Genomic DNA, 17,048 nt, shown 5'->3' with positions numbered 1-17,048 from the left:
GGGTCTTTGTTGCTGTGCGCGGGCTTTCTCTAGTTGCGGCGAGCGGGGACTACTCTTTGTTGTGGTGCACGGGCTTCTCATTGAGGTGGCTTCTCTTGTTGCAGAGCACCGGCTCTAGGTGTAAGGGCTTCAGTAGTTGTGGCACGTGGGCTCAGTAGTTGTGGCTCGCAAGCTCCAGAGCACAGGTTCAGTAGTTGTGGCACATGGGCTTAGTTGCTCCCTGGCATGTGGGATCTTCACGGACCAGGGCTTGAACCCGTGTCCCCTGCATTGGCAGGTTGATTCTTAACTACTGGGCCACCAGGGAAGTCCCATATTTGCTTCTTTCATTTTTCAGACTAATGAGCAATACTAGGGAACATTCCCTATAAACTAACTTGGTGGTCTAATAAATATTTTCTTCTTTTTAGGAATGAATGGTTGGTATGGGTGTTAGGATGACAGTTAAGATGTTTTAACAAGCCATAATAACTGCAGCTTAAACAACGTAGAAGTTTATTTCTCTTTCATGAAATCTGTCTAAGATTAAGCAACCAAGGACTGATTCAATGGCTTTATGGTATCTGGAACCCAACAAGGTCTTTCTATCTTGGTGCTCTACTGTCCTTGACATATGGCTTTCATCTCATGTTCTAAGATGGCTGATCCAATTCCTGCCATTGAATCCATTTTCCAATTAGTAGAAAGGTGAGAAAAATAAGTTGTATTTGCCCTTATGTTTATGGGTTTATATCATTTCTGCTTTCATTCCTTTGTTTAGAATCTAATCTCGGCAGTGGAGGCTGAGAAATATAGTGTGAACTGGATTGCCATGTGCTGAACTCAAAATTTTAGTACTATAGAAAAAGTGGAGAAGAAGATAGTGGGGAGCAACAGACAGTCTCTGTCATAGGTGGTTTTGAGGCTGTTTTGAAATATTATGATAATATTAAGCCCAGTCAGCCAGGCCTAATATGAGTTCTTCTTTGCCTCATACTGCCCTTGTTTAAGCTATCCAGTATTTTGTTATAGCAGCCTGAGCAGACGAATACAGAGAGTAAAACAAAGCAAGAGAAACAAAATAATATTAGGAAAAATTAGATATTTAAGAACCTCATTTTATTTGTTGGTGATCAGCTTTGCTTATTTCACCAACTGAACATAAACTATAGTATTTCAACAACCCTTTCTGACTCTGTCTAAAATTGAGAATTTTTGACCTTGACAAGTTGTCTTCAGACTCAGTTGTCCTACATTTTTCTCTGCTTTAATTTTTTTTTTTAACTGCATCTATGTCATTCCAGTTGATAGCCTTGATTCTTTTGAAATCAGCCAGGTATCCCAACTGATCCTAACTTCTTATTGTATACATTGTCTGATGATGCAATATCAGAATATTTGATATTCTTGAGGAGAACAGTATTTTTTCTTTCAAATTAAAATAAAATTCACCCAGTTAAAGCATACATTTCACTGGTTTTTAGTATATTCACAGTTATGTAACAACCACCATAATCACTTTTAGAACATTTCGTCAGAAGGTGCAATGCCTGGTGAATATGGTGGATGAATCAGAACTTCCCAGCCAAGCTGTAACAGTTTTTGCCTAGTCGTCAAAGAAACATGCAGCCTTGCATTATCCTGATGAAAGATTGTGCGTTTTCTGTTGACTAATTCTGGATGCTTTTCATCAAGTGCTGCTTTCAGTTGGTCTAACTGGGAGTAGTACTTGTTGGAATTAATTGTTTCGTTTTCCAGAAGGAGCTCATAATAGAAGACTCCCTTCCAATCCCACCATATAAACAACATCACCTTCTTTGGATGAAGACTGGCCTTTGGTGTGGTTGGTGGTGGTTCATTTCATTTGCCCCAGGATCTGTTCCATTCCACATTATTGTACAGTATCCACTTTTCATCACCCGTCATAATTTGTTTTAAAAACGGAACGTTTTCATTACGTTTAAGTAGAGAATTGCATGCGGAAATATGGTCAAGAAGTTTTTTTTCACTTAACTTATGTGGAACCCAAACATCAAAGCAATTAACGTAACCAAGCTGGTGCAAATGATTTTCAACGCTTGATTTGGATACTTTGAGTATGTCGGTTATCTCCCGAGTGGTATAACGTTGATTGTTCTCAGTTAATGTCTCGATTTGATTGCTGTCAACTTCAACTGGTCTGCCTGACCGTGGAGCATCGTCCAGCAAGAAATCTCCAGCATAAAACTTCACAAACCACTTTTGACACGTTTGATCAGTCACAGCACCTTCTCCATACACTGCACAAATCTTTTTTGCGTTTCAGTTGCGTTTTTACCTTTCGTGAAATAATACAGCATAATATGCTGAAAATGTTGCTTTCTTTCTTCCATCTTCAATTTTAAAATGGCTACACAAAAATTCACCAATTTTGATGACTTTTTAAAAATATACACTGATATGACAGCTGTCACATACAATCTAACAAAATTGTTTTGAATGGAGTTAAAGATGACTAAGAGCTACTAGAGCCATCTTACAGAAAAAACTGAATGAACCTTTTGGCCAACCCAATAATTTCTCTCTCTATAGACTTTTCTATTCTGTACATTCCATATAAATGGAATTATACAATATATGACTGGCTTCTTTCATTTTCAAGGTACATTCCTGTTGTAGCATGTATCATACTTCAGTCTCTTTTATTGATGAATAATATTCCATTGTACGGACATACCAAATTTCATCTATCCATTCATCAGTTGATGAATGTTTGAGTTGTTTCTACTTTTTGAATATTTTGAGTCATGTTGCTATGAATATTTGTATAAAAGTTTTATATGGATTTCTTTTTTATTTTCCTTGGTTATATATATACCCAGGAGTGGAATCCCTGGGTTATAGGGTAACTCTATTTCACATTTTGAGGAAATACCAAACTATTTTCCAAAGACACTACATGATTTTACATTTCTACCAGCTGTATTAGGGCTCCAGTTTCTCTACAGTTTCTCTTAGTCAACCTGTATTAATATCTTTTTTTGTAGCCATCCTAGTGAGTATGCAGTTATAGCTCATTGTGGATATGATTTGCAGTTCCCTAATGGCTAATGATGTTGAGCATCTTACCATGTGCTTATTGGTCATTTATATATATATTTTTGGATAAGTGTCTATTAAGATCCTTTGCCCATTTTTTAAATTGAGTTATTTGTCTTTTTATTATTGAGTTGTAAGAGTTCTTTATTTATTCTGGATATAAATTCCTTATCAGATATATGATTTGCAAATATTTTCTCCCATTTTGTTGGTTGTCTTTTTACTTTCTTGATAGTATCCTCTACAGCACAAAAGTTTTTAATTCTCACAACATTCAATTTATCTATTTTTAATTTTATTGCTTGTGCTTTTGGTGTCATATGTAAGAAACCATTGCCTAATCCTAAGTCACTAAGATTTAAGCATATGTTTTCTTCTAAAATTTTTATAGTTTTGGCCCTTACATTTAGGTCTATGATCCATTTTGAGTTAGTTTGTACATATAAGAGTCCAACTTGATTCTTTTGCATGTTGATATCCAGTTGTTGCAGTATCATTTGTTAAAAGACTGTTCATTTCTCATTGAATTGTCTTAGCACCCTTGACAGTAATCAGCTGACTGAAAATGTGAACATTTGTTTCTGGAATCTCAATGCTGTTCCATTGATCTAAACGTTTATCCTATGCCAGTACCTCATTGTCTTGATTACTGTAGATTTGTCTAAATTTTAAAAATGTGAGTGCTCCAATTTTGTTCTTCCTTTTCAAGATCATTTTGGTATTCTGGGCCTCTTGAATACCCATATGAATCTTAGGGTCGACTTGTCAATTTCTGCAAAAAAAAGCCAGCTGGGGTTTTGTTAGGGATTGCATTGATTCTGAAGATCAATCTGTGGAGTATTGTCACCTTAACAATAGTAAGTATTTTAATCCATGGGTATGAGAAGCATTTCCTTTTATTTAGGTTGTCTTAAATTTTTTTCAAAAGTGTTTTGTAGTTTTTAGCATGTAAGTTTTGTACTTCTTTTGTTCATTTTATTACTGAATATTTTATTCCTTTGGTTGCTATTGTAAATGACATTGTTCTCTTAATTTCATTTTTGGATAGTGCATTGCTAGTATATAGAAATATAATTGATTTGTACATTAATTTTGTAATCTTGCTTAACTTCTTTATTAGTTCTAATAATTTTTCAGTGTATTTCTTAGGCTTATATACACAAGATCATGTCATCTGCATTTAGTTTTAGTTCCTTTTTCAAAAAAATCTGATGTCTTTCTTTTTTTCTTTCCTAATTGCCCTGGATAGGATGTAGAAGTGGCAAGAGCTGACATACTTGTTTCATTCCTGATCTTAGAGGGAAAGCATTTATTCTTTCACTAATTAGTATGATGTTAGCTGTTGGTTTTTTGTACATGCCATTTATCAGATTGAGGAAGCTCTCTACAGTTCTATTTATTCAGTGCTTTTTAACATGAATGGGTGTTGGATTTTCCAAAATAATTTTTCTGCATCTATTGAGGTGACCATGTGATTTTTGTCCTATGTTTTATTGAGATAGGATATTACATTAATTTTTTTCTTTTTTTAAACATCTTTATTGAAGTATAATTGCCTTACAATGGTGTGTTAGCTTCTGCTTTATAACAAAGTTAATCAGTTATACATATACAATATGTTCCCATATCTCTTCCCTCTTGCATCTCCCTCCCTCCCACCCTCCCCATCCCACCCCTCTAGGTGGTCACAAAGCACCGAGCTGATCTCCCTGTGCTATGCGGCTGCTTCCCACTAGCTATCTATTTTACATTTGGTAGTGTATATATGTCCATGACACTCTCTCACCCTGTCACATCTCACCCCACCCCCTCCCCATATCCTCAAGTCCATTCTCTAGTAGGTCTGTGTCTTTATTCCCGTCTTGCCACTAGGTTCTTCATGGCTTTTTTTTCCCTTAGATTCCGTATATATGTGTTAGCATACTGTATTTGTTTTTCTCTTTCTGACTTACTTCACTCTGTATGACAGACTCTAACTCCATCCACCTCATTACAAATACCTCCATTTCATTTCTTTTTATGGCTGAGTAATATTCCATTGTATATATGTGCCACATCTTCTTTATCCATTCATCTGTCGATGGACATTTAGGTTGCTTCCATGTCCTGGCTATTGTAAATAGAGCTGCAATGAACATTTTGGTACATGACTCTTTTTGACCTATGGTTTTCTCAGGGTATATGCCCAGTAGTGGGATTGCTGGATCGTATGGTAGTTCTATTTGTAGTTTTTTAAGGAACCTCCATACTGTTCTCCATAGTGGCTGTATCAATTTACATTCCCACCAACAGTGCAAGAGAGTTCCCTTTCCTCCACACCCTCTCCAGCATTTATTGTTTCTAGATTTTTTGATGATGGCCATTCTGACCGGTGTGAGATGATATCTCATTGTAGTTTTGATTTGCATTTCTCTAATGATTAATGATGTTGAGCATTCTTTCATGTGTCTGTAGGCCATCTGTATATCTTCTTTGGAGAAATGTCTATTTAGGTCTTCTGCCCATTTTTGGATTGGGTTGTTCGTTTTTTTGTTATTGAGCTGCATGAGCTGCTTGTAAATCTTGGAGATTAATCCTTTGTCAGTTGCTTCATTTGCAAATATTTTCTCCCATTCTGATGGTTGTCTTTTGGTCTTGTTTATGGCTTCCTTTGCTGTGCAAAAGCTTTTAAGTTTCATTAGGTCCCATTTGTTTATTTGTGTTCTTATTTCCATTTCTCTGGGAGCTGGGTCAAAAAGAATCTTGCTGTGATGTATGTCATAGAGTGTTCTGCCTATGTTTTCCTCTAAGAGTTTGATAGTGTCTGGTCTTACACTTAGGTCTTTAATCCATTTTGAGTTTATTTTTGTGCATGGTGTCAGGGAGTGTTCTAATTTCATACTTTTACATGTACCTGTCCAATTTTCCCAGCACCACTTATTGAAGAGGCTGTCTTTGCTCCACTGTATATTCTTGCCTCCTTTATCAAAGATAAGGTGACCATATGTGCGTGGGTTTATCTCTGGGCTTTCTATCCTGTTCCGTTGATCTATATTTCTGTTTTTGTGCCAGTACCTAACTGTCTTGATTACTGTAGCTTTGTAATATAGTCTGAAGTCAGGGAGCCTGATTCCCCCAGCTCCATTTTTCGTTCGCAAGATTGCTTTGGCTATTCGGGGTCTTTTGTGTTTCCATACAAATTGTGAAATTTTTTGTTCTAGTTCTGTGAAAAATGCCAGTGGTAGTTTGATAGGGATTGCATTGAATCTGTAGATTGCTTTGGGTAGTAGAGTCATTTTCACAATGTTGATTCTTCCAATCCAGGAACATGGTATATCTTTCCATCTATTTGTATCATCTTTAATTTCTTTCATCAGTGTCGTATAATTTTCTGCATACAGGTCTTTTGTCTCCTTAGGTAGGTTTATTCCTAGATATTTTATTCTTTTTGTTGCAATGGTAAACGGGAGTGTTTTCTTAATTTCACTTTCAGATTTTTCGTCATTAGTGTATAGAAATGCAAGAGATTTCTGTGCATTAATTTTGTATCCTGCTACTTTACCAAATTCATTGGTTAGCTCTAGGAGTTTTCTGGTAGCATCTTTAGGATTCTCTATGTATAGTATCATGTCATCTGCAAACAGTGACAGCTTTACTTCTTCTTTTCCAATTTGGATTCCTTTTATTTCTTTGTCTTCTCTGATTGCTGTGGCTAACACTTCCAAAACTATGTTGAATAATAGTGGTGAGAGTGGGCAACCTTGTCTTGTTCCTGATCTTAGTGGAAATGGTTTCAGTTTTTCACCATTGAGGACAATGTTGGCTGTGGGTTTGTCATATATGGCCTTTATTATGTTGAGGAAAGTTCCCTCTATCCCTACTTTCTGCAGGGCTTTTATCATAAATGGGTGTTGAATTTTGTCGAAAGCTTTCTCTGCATCTATTGAGATGATCATATGGTTTTTCTCCTTCAATTTGTTAATATGGTGTATCACATTGATTGATTTGCGTATATTGAAGAATGCTTGCATTCCTGGGATAAACCCCACTTGATCATGGTGTATGATCCTTTTAATGTGCTGTTGGATTCTGTTTGCGAGTATTTTGTTGAGGATTTTTGCATCTATGTTCATCAGTGATATTGGCCTGTAGTTTTCTTTCTTTGTGACATCTTTGTCTGGTTTTGGTATCAGGGTGATGGTGGCCTCGTAGAATGAGTTTGGGAGTGTTCCTCCCTCTGCAATATTTTGGAAGAGTTTGAGAAGGATAGGTGTTAGCTCTTCTCTAAATGTTTGATAGAATTCACCTGTGAAGCCATCTGGTCCTGGGCTTTTGTTTGTTGGAAGGTTTTTAATCACAGTTTCAATTTCAGTGCTTGTGATTGGTCTGTTCATATTTTCTATTTCTTCCTGGTTCAGTCTCGGCAGTTTGTGCATTTCTAAGAATCTGTCCATTTCTTCCAGGTTGTCCATTTGATTGGCGTAGAGTTGCTTGTAGTAATCTCTCATGATCTTTTGTATTTCTGCAGTGTCAGTGGTTACTTCTCCTTTTTCATTTCTAATTCTATTGATTTGATCTTCTCCCTTTTTCTCTTGATGAGTCTGGCTAATGGTTTATCAATTTTGTTTATCTTCTCAAAGAACCAGCTTTTAGTTTTATTGATTTTTGCTATTGTTTCCTTCATTTCTTTTTCATTTATTTCTGACCTGATCTTTATGATTTCTTTCCTTCTGCTAGCTTTGGGGTTTTTTGGTTCTTCTTTCTCTAATTGCTTTAGGTGCAAGGGTAGGTTGTTTATTCGAGATGTTTCCTGTTTCTTGAGGTAGGCTTGTATTGCTATAAACTTCCCTCTTAGCACTGCTTTTGCTGCGTCCCATAGGTTTTGGGTCGTCGTATCTCCATTGTCATTTGTTTCTAGGTATTTTTTGATTTCCCCTTTGATTTCTTCAGTGATCACTTCATTATTAAGTAGTGTATTGTGTAGCCTCCATGTGTTTGTATTTTTTACAGATCTTTTCCTGTAATTGATATCTAGTCTCATAGCGTTGTGGTCGGAAAAGATACTTGATACGATTTCAATTTTCTTAAATTTACCAAGGCTTGATTTGTGACCCAAGATATGATCTATCCTGGAGAATGTTCCATGCGCACTTGAGAAAAATGTGTATTCTGTTGTTTTTGGGTGGAATGTCCTATAAATATCAATTAAGTCCATCTTGTTTAATGTATCATTTAAAGCTTGTGTTTCCTTATTTATTTTCATTTTGGATGATCTGTCCATTGATGAAAGTGCGGTGTTAAAGTCCCCTACTATGATTGTGTTGCTGTCAATTTCCCCTTTTATGGCTGTTAGTATTTGCCTTATGTATTGAGGTGCTCCTATGTTGGGTGCATAAATATTTACAATTGTTATACCTTCCTCTTGGATCGATCCCTTGATCATTATATAGTGTCCTTCTTTGTCTCTTATAATAGTCTTTATTTTAAAGTCTATTTTGTCTGATATGAGAATTGCTACTCCAGCTTTCTTTTGATTTCCATTTGCATGGAATATCTTTTTCCATCCCCTCACTTTCAGTCTGTATGTGTCTCTAGGTCTGAAGTGGGTCTCTTGTAGACAGCGTATATATGGGTCTTGTTTTTGTATCCATTCAGCCAGTCTGTGTCTTTTGGTGGGAGCATTTAATCCATTTACATTCAAGGTAATTATTGATATGTATGTTCCCATTCCCATTTTCTTAAATGTTTTGGGTTTGTTATTGTAGGTGTTTTCCTTCTCTTGTGTTTCTTGCCTAGAGAAGTTCCTGTAGCATTTGTTGTAAAGCTGGTTTGGTGGTGCTGAACTCTGTCAGCTTTTGCTTGTCTGTAAAGGTTTTAATTTCTCCATCAAATCTGAATGAGATCCTTGCTGGGTAGAGTAACCTTGGTTGTAGGTTTTTCTCCTTCATCACTTTAAGTATATCCTGCCACTCCCTTCTGGCTTGCAGAGTTTCTGCTGAAAGATCAGATGTTAACCTTATGGGGATTCCCTTGTGTGTTATTTGTTGTTTTTCCCTTGCTGCTTTTAATATGTTTTCTTTATATTTAATTTTTGACAGTTTGATTAATATGTGTCTTGGCGTGTTTCTCCTTGGGTTTATCCTGTATGGGACTCTCTCTGCTTCCTGGACTTGATTAACTATTTCCTTTCCCATATTAGGGAAGTTTTCAACTATAATCTCTTCAAATATTTTCTCAGTCCCTTTCTTTTTCTCTTCTTCTTCTGGGACCCCTATAATTCGAATGGTGGTGCGTTTAATGTTGTCCCAGAGGTCTCTGAGACTGTCCTCAGTTCTTTTCATTCTTTTTTCTTTATCCTGCTCTGCAGTAGTTATTTCCACCATTTTATCTTCCAGGTCACTTATCCTTTCTTCTGCCTCAGTTATTCTGCTATTGATCCCATCTAGAGTATTTTTAATTTCATTTATTGTGTTTTTCATCGTTGCTTGGTTCCTCTTTAGTTCTTCTACGTCCTTGTTAAATGTTTCTTGCATTTTGTCTATTCTATTTCCAAGATTTTGGATCATCCTTACTATCATTATTCTGAATTCTTTTTCAGGTAGACTACCTATTTCCTCTTCATTTGTTAGGTCTGGTGTGTTTTGACCCTGCTCCTTCATCTGCTGTGTGTTTTTCTGTCGTCTCATTTTGCTTATCTTACTGTGTTTGGGGTCTCCTTTTCACAGGCTGCAGTTTCGTAGTTCCCATTGTTTTTGGTATCTGTCCCCAGTGGGTAAGGTTGGTTCAGCGGGTTGTGTAGGCTTCCTGGTGGAGGGGACTATTGCCTGTGTTCTGGTGGATGAGGTTGAATCTTGTCTTTCTGGTGGGCACGTCCATGTCTGGTGGTGTGTTTTGGGGTGTCTGTTGCCTTATGATTTTAGGCAGCCTCCCTGCTAATGGATGGGGCTGTGTTCCTGTCTTGCTAGTTGTTTGGCATAGGGTGTCCAGCCCTGTAGCTTGCTGGTCGTTGAGTGAAGCTGGGTCTTGATGTTGAGATGGAGATCTCTGAGAGATTTTTGCCGTTTGGTATTACGTGGAGCTGGCAGGTCTCTTGTGGACCAGTGTCCTGAAGTTGGCTCTCCCACCTCAGAGGCACAGCCCTGATGCCTGGCTGGAGCACCAAGAGCCTTTCATCCACACAGCTCAGAATATAAGGGAGAAAAAAATAGAAAGATAAAAAGAGGATAAAATAAAATAAAATAAAGCTATTATAGTAAAAAATAAGAAAAAAAATTATTAAGAGTAAATGTATTCAGAAAAAAATTTTTTTTTAATTTTTAGAAATAGATTTATTAATTTTTTATAGTAAAAAATAAGAAAAAGATTTTTAAGAAAAAAATTTATTAAGAAAAAAATTTTAATTTTTTAAAATAAAAAATATGAAAAAACTTATTAAAAAATTTTTTAATTTCTAAAAATAGAAAATACGGAAAAAATTATTAAGAAAGCATATATTAGGAAAAAAAAATTTTTTTAAGTAAAAAAAAAAAAAAATTGGACGGACCTAACCCTAGGACTGATGGTGAAAGCAAAGCTATACAGACAAAATCTCACCCAGAAGCATACACATATACACTCACAAAAAAAGGAAAAGGGGAAATTAATATATCCTGCTCCTAAAGTCCACCTTTTGAATTTGGGATGATTCGTTGTCTATTCAGGTATTCAACAGATGCAGGCACATCAAGTTGTTTGTGGAGCTTTAATCCACTGCTTCTGAGGCTGCTGGGGGAGATTTCACTTTGTCTTCTTTGTTCGTACAGCTCCCAGCGTTCAGCTTTGGATTTGGACCCGCCTCTGCATGTACGTTGCCTGAGGGCGTCCGTTCCCCGCCCAGACAGAACGGGGTTAAAGGAGCAGCTGCTTCGGGGGCTCTGGCTCACTCAGGCCGGGGGAGGGAGCGGTACGGAGGAGGCGGGGCGAGCCTGCGGCGTCAGAGGCGTCGTGACGTTGCAGCAGCCTGAGGCGCGCCGTGTGTTCTCCCGGGGAAGTTGTCCCTGGATCACGGGAGCCTGGCAGTGGCGAGCTGCACCGGCTCCCGGGAGGGGCGGTGTGGAGAGTGACCTGGGCTCGCACACAGGCTTCTTGGTGGCGGCAGCAGCAGCCTTAGCGTTTCCTACCAGTCTCTGGGGTCCGCGCTGTTAGCCGGGGCTCGCGCCCGCCTCTGGAGTTCGTCTAGGCAGCGGTCTGAATCCCCTCTCCTTGCGCGCCGCGAAACAAAGAGGCAAGAAAAAGTCTCTTGCCTCTTCGGCGGCTGCAGACCTCCTCTCCGGCTCCCTCCCGGCTCGCCGCGGCACGCCAACCCCTTCAGGCTGTGTTCACGCCGCCAACCCCAGTCCTCTCCCTGCGATCCGACCGCAGCCCGCACCTCAGCTCCCAGCCCCGCCTGCCCCAGCGGGTGAGCAGACAAGCCTCTCCGGCTGGTGAGCGCTGCTCGGCGCTGAGCCTCTGTGCGGGAATCTCTCCGTTTTTCCCTCTGCGCCCCTGTTGCTGTGGGACCCGCGCTGATAGCCACGCGGCTCACACCCGTCTCTGGATTTCGTTTAGGCAGCGCTCTGAATCCCCTCTCCTTGCGCGCCGTGAAACAAAGAGGCAAGAAAAAGTCTCTTGCCTCTTCGGCAGCTGCAGACTTTTTCCCGGACTCCCTCCCGGCTAGCACCAAAGCCCGAGCCTCAGCTCCCAGCCCCCGCCCGCCCCGGCAAGTGAGCAGACAAGCCTCTCGGGCTGGTGAGTGCTGGTTGGCGCCGAGCCTCTGTGCGGGAGTCTCTCCGCTTTGCCCTCCGCACCCCTGTGGCTGCGCTCTCCTCCGCGGCTCCGAAGCTTCCCCCCTCTGCCACCTGCAGTCTCTGCCCGCAAAGGGGCTTCCTAGTGCCTGGAAACCTTTCCTCCTTCACGGCTCCCTCCCACTGGCGCAGGTCCCGTCCCTATTCTTTTGTCTCTGTTATTTCTTTTTTCTTTTACCCTACCCAAGTACGTGGGGATTTTCTTGCCTTTTGGGAGGTCTGACGTCTTCTGCCAGCGTTCAGTGGGTGTTCTGTAGGAGCAGTTCCACGTGTAGATGTATTTCTGCTGTATCTGTGGGAAGGAAGGTGATCTCCGCGTCTTACTCTTCCGCCATCTTGCCCCCTAGATTCTCTACATTAATTTTTTGATGTTAAACCAACCTTGCATTCCTGGGATAAATTCTACCAAGTCATATTGTATTTCCTTTTTATATGTTGCTGGAATTGGTTTGCTAATATTTTATTGGGGATTTTTATACCTATATTAATTAAGAATTAGTGATATTTAGTTTTCTTTTCTTGTGATGACTTTGTTTCTGGGATCAGGGTAATACTGGCCATAGAATGAGTTGGGAAGTGTTCCCACCTGTTCTAATTTTTTTTGAGAGAAACTATATTCTGATTATTATCCACATTGATCTGCATGAAGATTATGAATATCTTCCTGTTGACAATTCTGTTTATAAGTCAAAATAAGAAGGACAGTTCAGAATCAAAAGGGAAACACCTCAGTTAAGGATCATGAATAGAAAATGGGTTTTCTTAGTAATAATTTTTTAACCAACTTAGTTGAGAATTCTTTGGAGGTTATAGAACAGTAGTTGGTTGGTTAAAGACATTGTGGTATATTCATACTATAATAAATTCTGCACCCTTTAAATAGGTTGAAGCATTATACACCTAAACATATTTTTTTGTGGAAATATTTCTATGAAATACTGCTAAGTGAGAAAACCAGATTACAGATCTGGTTATATATTAGTTAATATGCATATGCATATATGTTTATATATGCTTTAAAAGAAAATGAGTTTATGCAATGAACTCCTTACTGTGTTTTCTCTGGGGAATGAGTTTTAGATAAACTACATGCTATAGTTAATATTTTCATCTTCAAATATTTACAAAAGCCATATTTTATTATAAAGATATTTCCATTAAAAATAGTTTTTAGAGCACTAAATATGTGTCTGAACAAGATATAGAATCCCTTTTATCCTGACCTATGTGAGTCCTCTATTTTTTTTGAAAAGTTATAGCACATTTCATATTGAAATTAATTCCTGTCTAATACTGCATATTCCTTTTTTACATGTTAGTCTTATCTCTTTTGTGATATTATGAACTCTTTATATTTTTCTTTTCCTTTCTTTCCCGCTGTGTTATTATGAAAGCTTTCAAACATACAGAGGAGTTGAAAGAATTATACTGGAACACTCATATATGTATTTATATGTTAAGTCACAAATTTTATTGTAATGTTTGATGAGTTTTGACTAAAGTATACACATGTGTAATTCAAACCTTGTCAAAATATAGAATATTACCTTCACTCAATAAAGTTCCTTCATACCCCTTCCAGTCAGTTCTCCTCAAGTCAACCACTGTTCTGATTTTTTTCACCATAGGTTAGTTTTACTTGTTTAGAATTTAATATAAATGTAATCATACTATATGTACTCTTTGTGTATTGCTTCTTTTACTTAGCATAATATATTTGAGAATCATCCATGTTTTGGCTTCTGTCATTAGTTTTTATCTTTTAATTGTTGAGTAGTATTCTACTGTATGCGTATACCACAGTTTTGTTTTTGAATTCTCTTGTTGATTGTCACCTGGGCTGTTTGTAGGTTGTTACGTATAAAGCTGTTAGGGGCATACTTATACAAATTATTATGTGGGCATATGCTCTTCATTTCCTTGGGTACATACATAGGAGTGGAATTTCTAGGTCATAGGACAGGTATATGTTTAGTTTTTAAAGAACTACAGCACATTTTTCTAAAGTGGTTGTGTCATTTTACACTCCTACCAACAATACTTGGTAGTAATTTTTTAAAAATTAAATAAATAATTATTTTAGCCATTCTGGTGGTTGGGTAGTGGTATCTTGTTGTGATTTTAATTTTTATTTCCCTGATGACTATTTTCACTGTTTTCTCTCTTTCAGACAGTTCGGCATGGTTTTCCTTATCAGCCCACAGCATTAGCCTTTGATCCAGTTCAGAAAATCTTGGCTATTGGGACGAGAACTGGTGCTATACGAATGTATCCTTAATTTTTGGTTCGTTATTTGCTATACTAATACCAGTTACATTTCCTTAAATATTTAGGTAAGTGAAATATTTATGACCAAATAAAGTTTATTGTTTCTTTAGAAATGAGTAACCCACATCATCAAATTTATTGGCATATATTTACTGTCTGTGAGATAAGTATTGATGCTCCTTTTAAAATCCCTGATATTGGTGATTTGTGTCTTCTACTTTTTCCTGATTAGTCTGACTAGAAGCTTATCAGCTGCACTGATTTTCATAAGAACCAACTTTTGGTTTCATTGCTTTTCTGTATTGTTTTCCTATATTTTATTTCATTGATTCCTGGTTTGATTTTTAAAATTTCCCTTCTTTTGATTAATCTTGGGTTTCATTTTATCTTTTTCTAGTGTTTTAAGGTGGAAACTGAGGACACAGATTTGAGAACTTTCTTCTTTTCTAATATATGCCTGTAGGGCTGTGAATTTCCTCCCAAATTTTGTTTTAGTGTCATCCCGTTTCTGTAAATGTTTTCCTCTAAGAGTTCTATAGTGTCTGGCCTTACATTTAGGTCTTTAATACATTTTGAGCTTATTTTGGTGTATGGTGTTAGGGAGTGTTCTAATTTCATTCTATTACATGTAGCTGTCCAGTTTTCCCAGCACCACTTATTGAAGAGGCTATCTTTTCTGCATTGTATATTCTTGCCTCCTTTATCAAAGATAAGGTGACCCTATGTGCATGGGTTTATCTCTGGACTTTCTATCCTGTTCCATTGATCAATATTTCTGTTTTTGTGCCAGTCCCATACTGTCTTGATTACTGTAGCTTTGTAGTATAGTCTGAAGTCCGGGAGCCTGATTCCTCCAGCTCCATTTTTCTTTCTCAAGATAGCTTTGGCTCTTCGGAGTCTTTTGTGTTTCTATACAAATTGTGAAATTTTTTGTTCTAGTTCTGTGAAAAATGCCATTGGTAGTTTGATAGGGATTGCATTGAATCTGTAGATTGCTTTGGGTAGTAGAGTCATTTTCACAATGTTGATTCTTCCAATCCAAGAACATGGTATATCTCTCCATCTATTGGTATCATCTTTAATTTCTTTCATCAGTGTCTTATAGTTTTCTGCATACAGGTCTTTTGTCTCCTTAGGTAGGTTAATTCCTAGGTATTTTATTCTTTTTGTTGCAGTGGTAAGTGGGAGTGTTTCCTTAATTTCTCTTTCAGATTTTTCATCATTAGTGTATAGGAATGCAAGAGATTTCTGTGCATTAATTCTGTATCCTGCTACTTTACTAAATTCATTGATTAGTTCTCTATGTATAGTATCATATCATCTGCAAACAGTGACAGTTTTACTTCTTCTTTTCCAATTTGTATTCCTTTTATTTCTTTTTCTTCTCTGATTACTGTGGCTAAAACTTCCAGAACTATGTTGAATAATAGTGGTGACAGTGGACATCCTTGTCTTGTTCCTGATTTTAGAGGAAATGGTTTCTGTTTTTCACCATTGAGAATGATGTTGGCTGTGGGTTTGTCATATATGGCCTTTATTATGTTGAGGTAAGTTCCCTCTATGCCTACTTTCTGGGGAGTTTTTATCATAAATGGGTGTTGAATTTTGTCGAAAGCTTTTTCTGCACCTATTGAGATAATCATATGGCTTTTATCCTTCAGTTTGTTATTATGGTGTATCACATTGATTGAATTGCATATATTGAAGAATGCTTGCATTCCTGGGATAAACCCCACTTGATCATGGTGTATGATCCTTTTAATGTGCTGTTGGATTCTGTTTGCTAGTATTATGTTGAGGATTTTTGCATCTATGTTCATTAGTGATATTGGTCTATAGTTTTCTTTTTTTGTGACATCTTTGTCTGGTTTTGGTATCAGGGTGGTGGCCTCGTGGAATGAGTTTGGGAGTGTTCCTCCCTCTACTATTTTTTGGAAGAGTTTGAGAGGATAGGTGTTAGCTCTTCTCTACATGTTTGATAGAATTTGCCTGTGAAGCCATCTGGTCCTGGGCTTTTGTTTGAAGATTTTTAATCACAGTTTCAGTTGCAGTGCTTGTGATTGGTCTGTTTATATTTTCTATTTCTTCCTGGTTCCGTTTCGGAAGGGTGTGGTTTTCTACGAATTTGTCCATTTCTTCCAGGTTGTCCATTTTATTTGCATATAGTTGCTTGTAGTAATCTCTCATGATTCTATGTATTTCTTTTTTTCTTTTAACATCATTATTGGAGTATAATTGCTCTACAATGGTGTGTTAGTTTCTGCTTTATAACAAAGTGAATCGGCCATACATATACATGTATCCCCATATCGCCTCCCTCTTGCATCTCCCTCCCACCCTCCCTATCCCACCCCTCCAGGTGGTCACAAACCTTTATGTATTTCTGCAGTGTCAGTTTTTACTTCTTTTTCATTTCTAATTCTGTTGATTTGAGTCTTCTCCCTTTTTTCTTGATGAGTCTGGCTAATGGTTTATCAATTTTATTTATCTTCTCAAAGAACCAGCTTTTGTCTTCTTGATCTTTGCTATTGTTTCCTTCATTTATTTTTTATTTTTTTCTGCTCTCATCTTTATGATTTCTTTCCTTCTGCCAACTTTGGGTTTTTTTTTCATTCTTCTCTACTTGCTTTAGGAATAAGGTTAGGTTGTTTATTTGAGATTCCTCTTGTTTCTTGAGGTAGGATTGTATTGCTATAAACTTCCCTCTTAGAACTGCTTTTGCTGCATCCCATAGGTTTTGGGTCATCTTGTTTTCATTGTCATTTATTTCTAGGTATTTTTTGATTTCCTCTTTGATTTCTTCAGTGATCTCTTGGTTATTTAGTAGCGTATTGTTTAGCCTCCATGTGTTTGTATTTTTTACAGTTTTTTTCCTGTAATTGATATCTAGTCTCATAGCATTGTGGTCAGGAAAGATACTTG

General features: G+C 37.6%; 1 protein-coding gene across 2 annotated transcripts in view; it reads left to right on the top strand.

The window, feature by feature from the left end:
• STXBP5L (syntaxin binding protein 5L) overlaps positions 1-17,048 on the top strand; it is a 381,827-nt gene that overhangs the window by 40,807 nt on the left and 323,972 nt on the right. For both annotated transcript variants that reach the window (XM_059922136.1, XM_059922135.1), the window contains exon 2: positions 14,029-14,126. In XM_059922136.1, coding sequence (XP_059778119.1) covers positions 14,029-14,126 — 98 coding nt within the window. The remainder of the gene's footprint in view (positions 1-14,028; positions 14,127-17,048) is intronic.

This window comes from Balaenoptera ricei, chromosome 4 (assembly GCF_028023285.1).
Source record: "Balaenoptera ricei isolate mBalRic1 chromosome 4, mBalRic1.hap2, whole genome shotgun sequence".
Taxonomy (NCBI): Eukaryota; Metazoa; Chordata; class Mammalia; order Artiodactyla; family Balaenopteridae; genus Balaenoptera; species Balaenoptera ricei.
The sequence above is the reverse complement of the archived record's forward strand: the minus strand, read 5'-3'. Positions and strand labels throughout refer to the sequence as shown.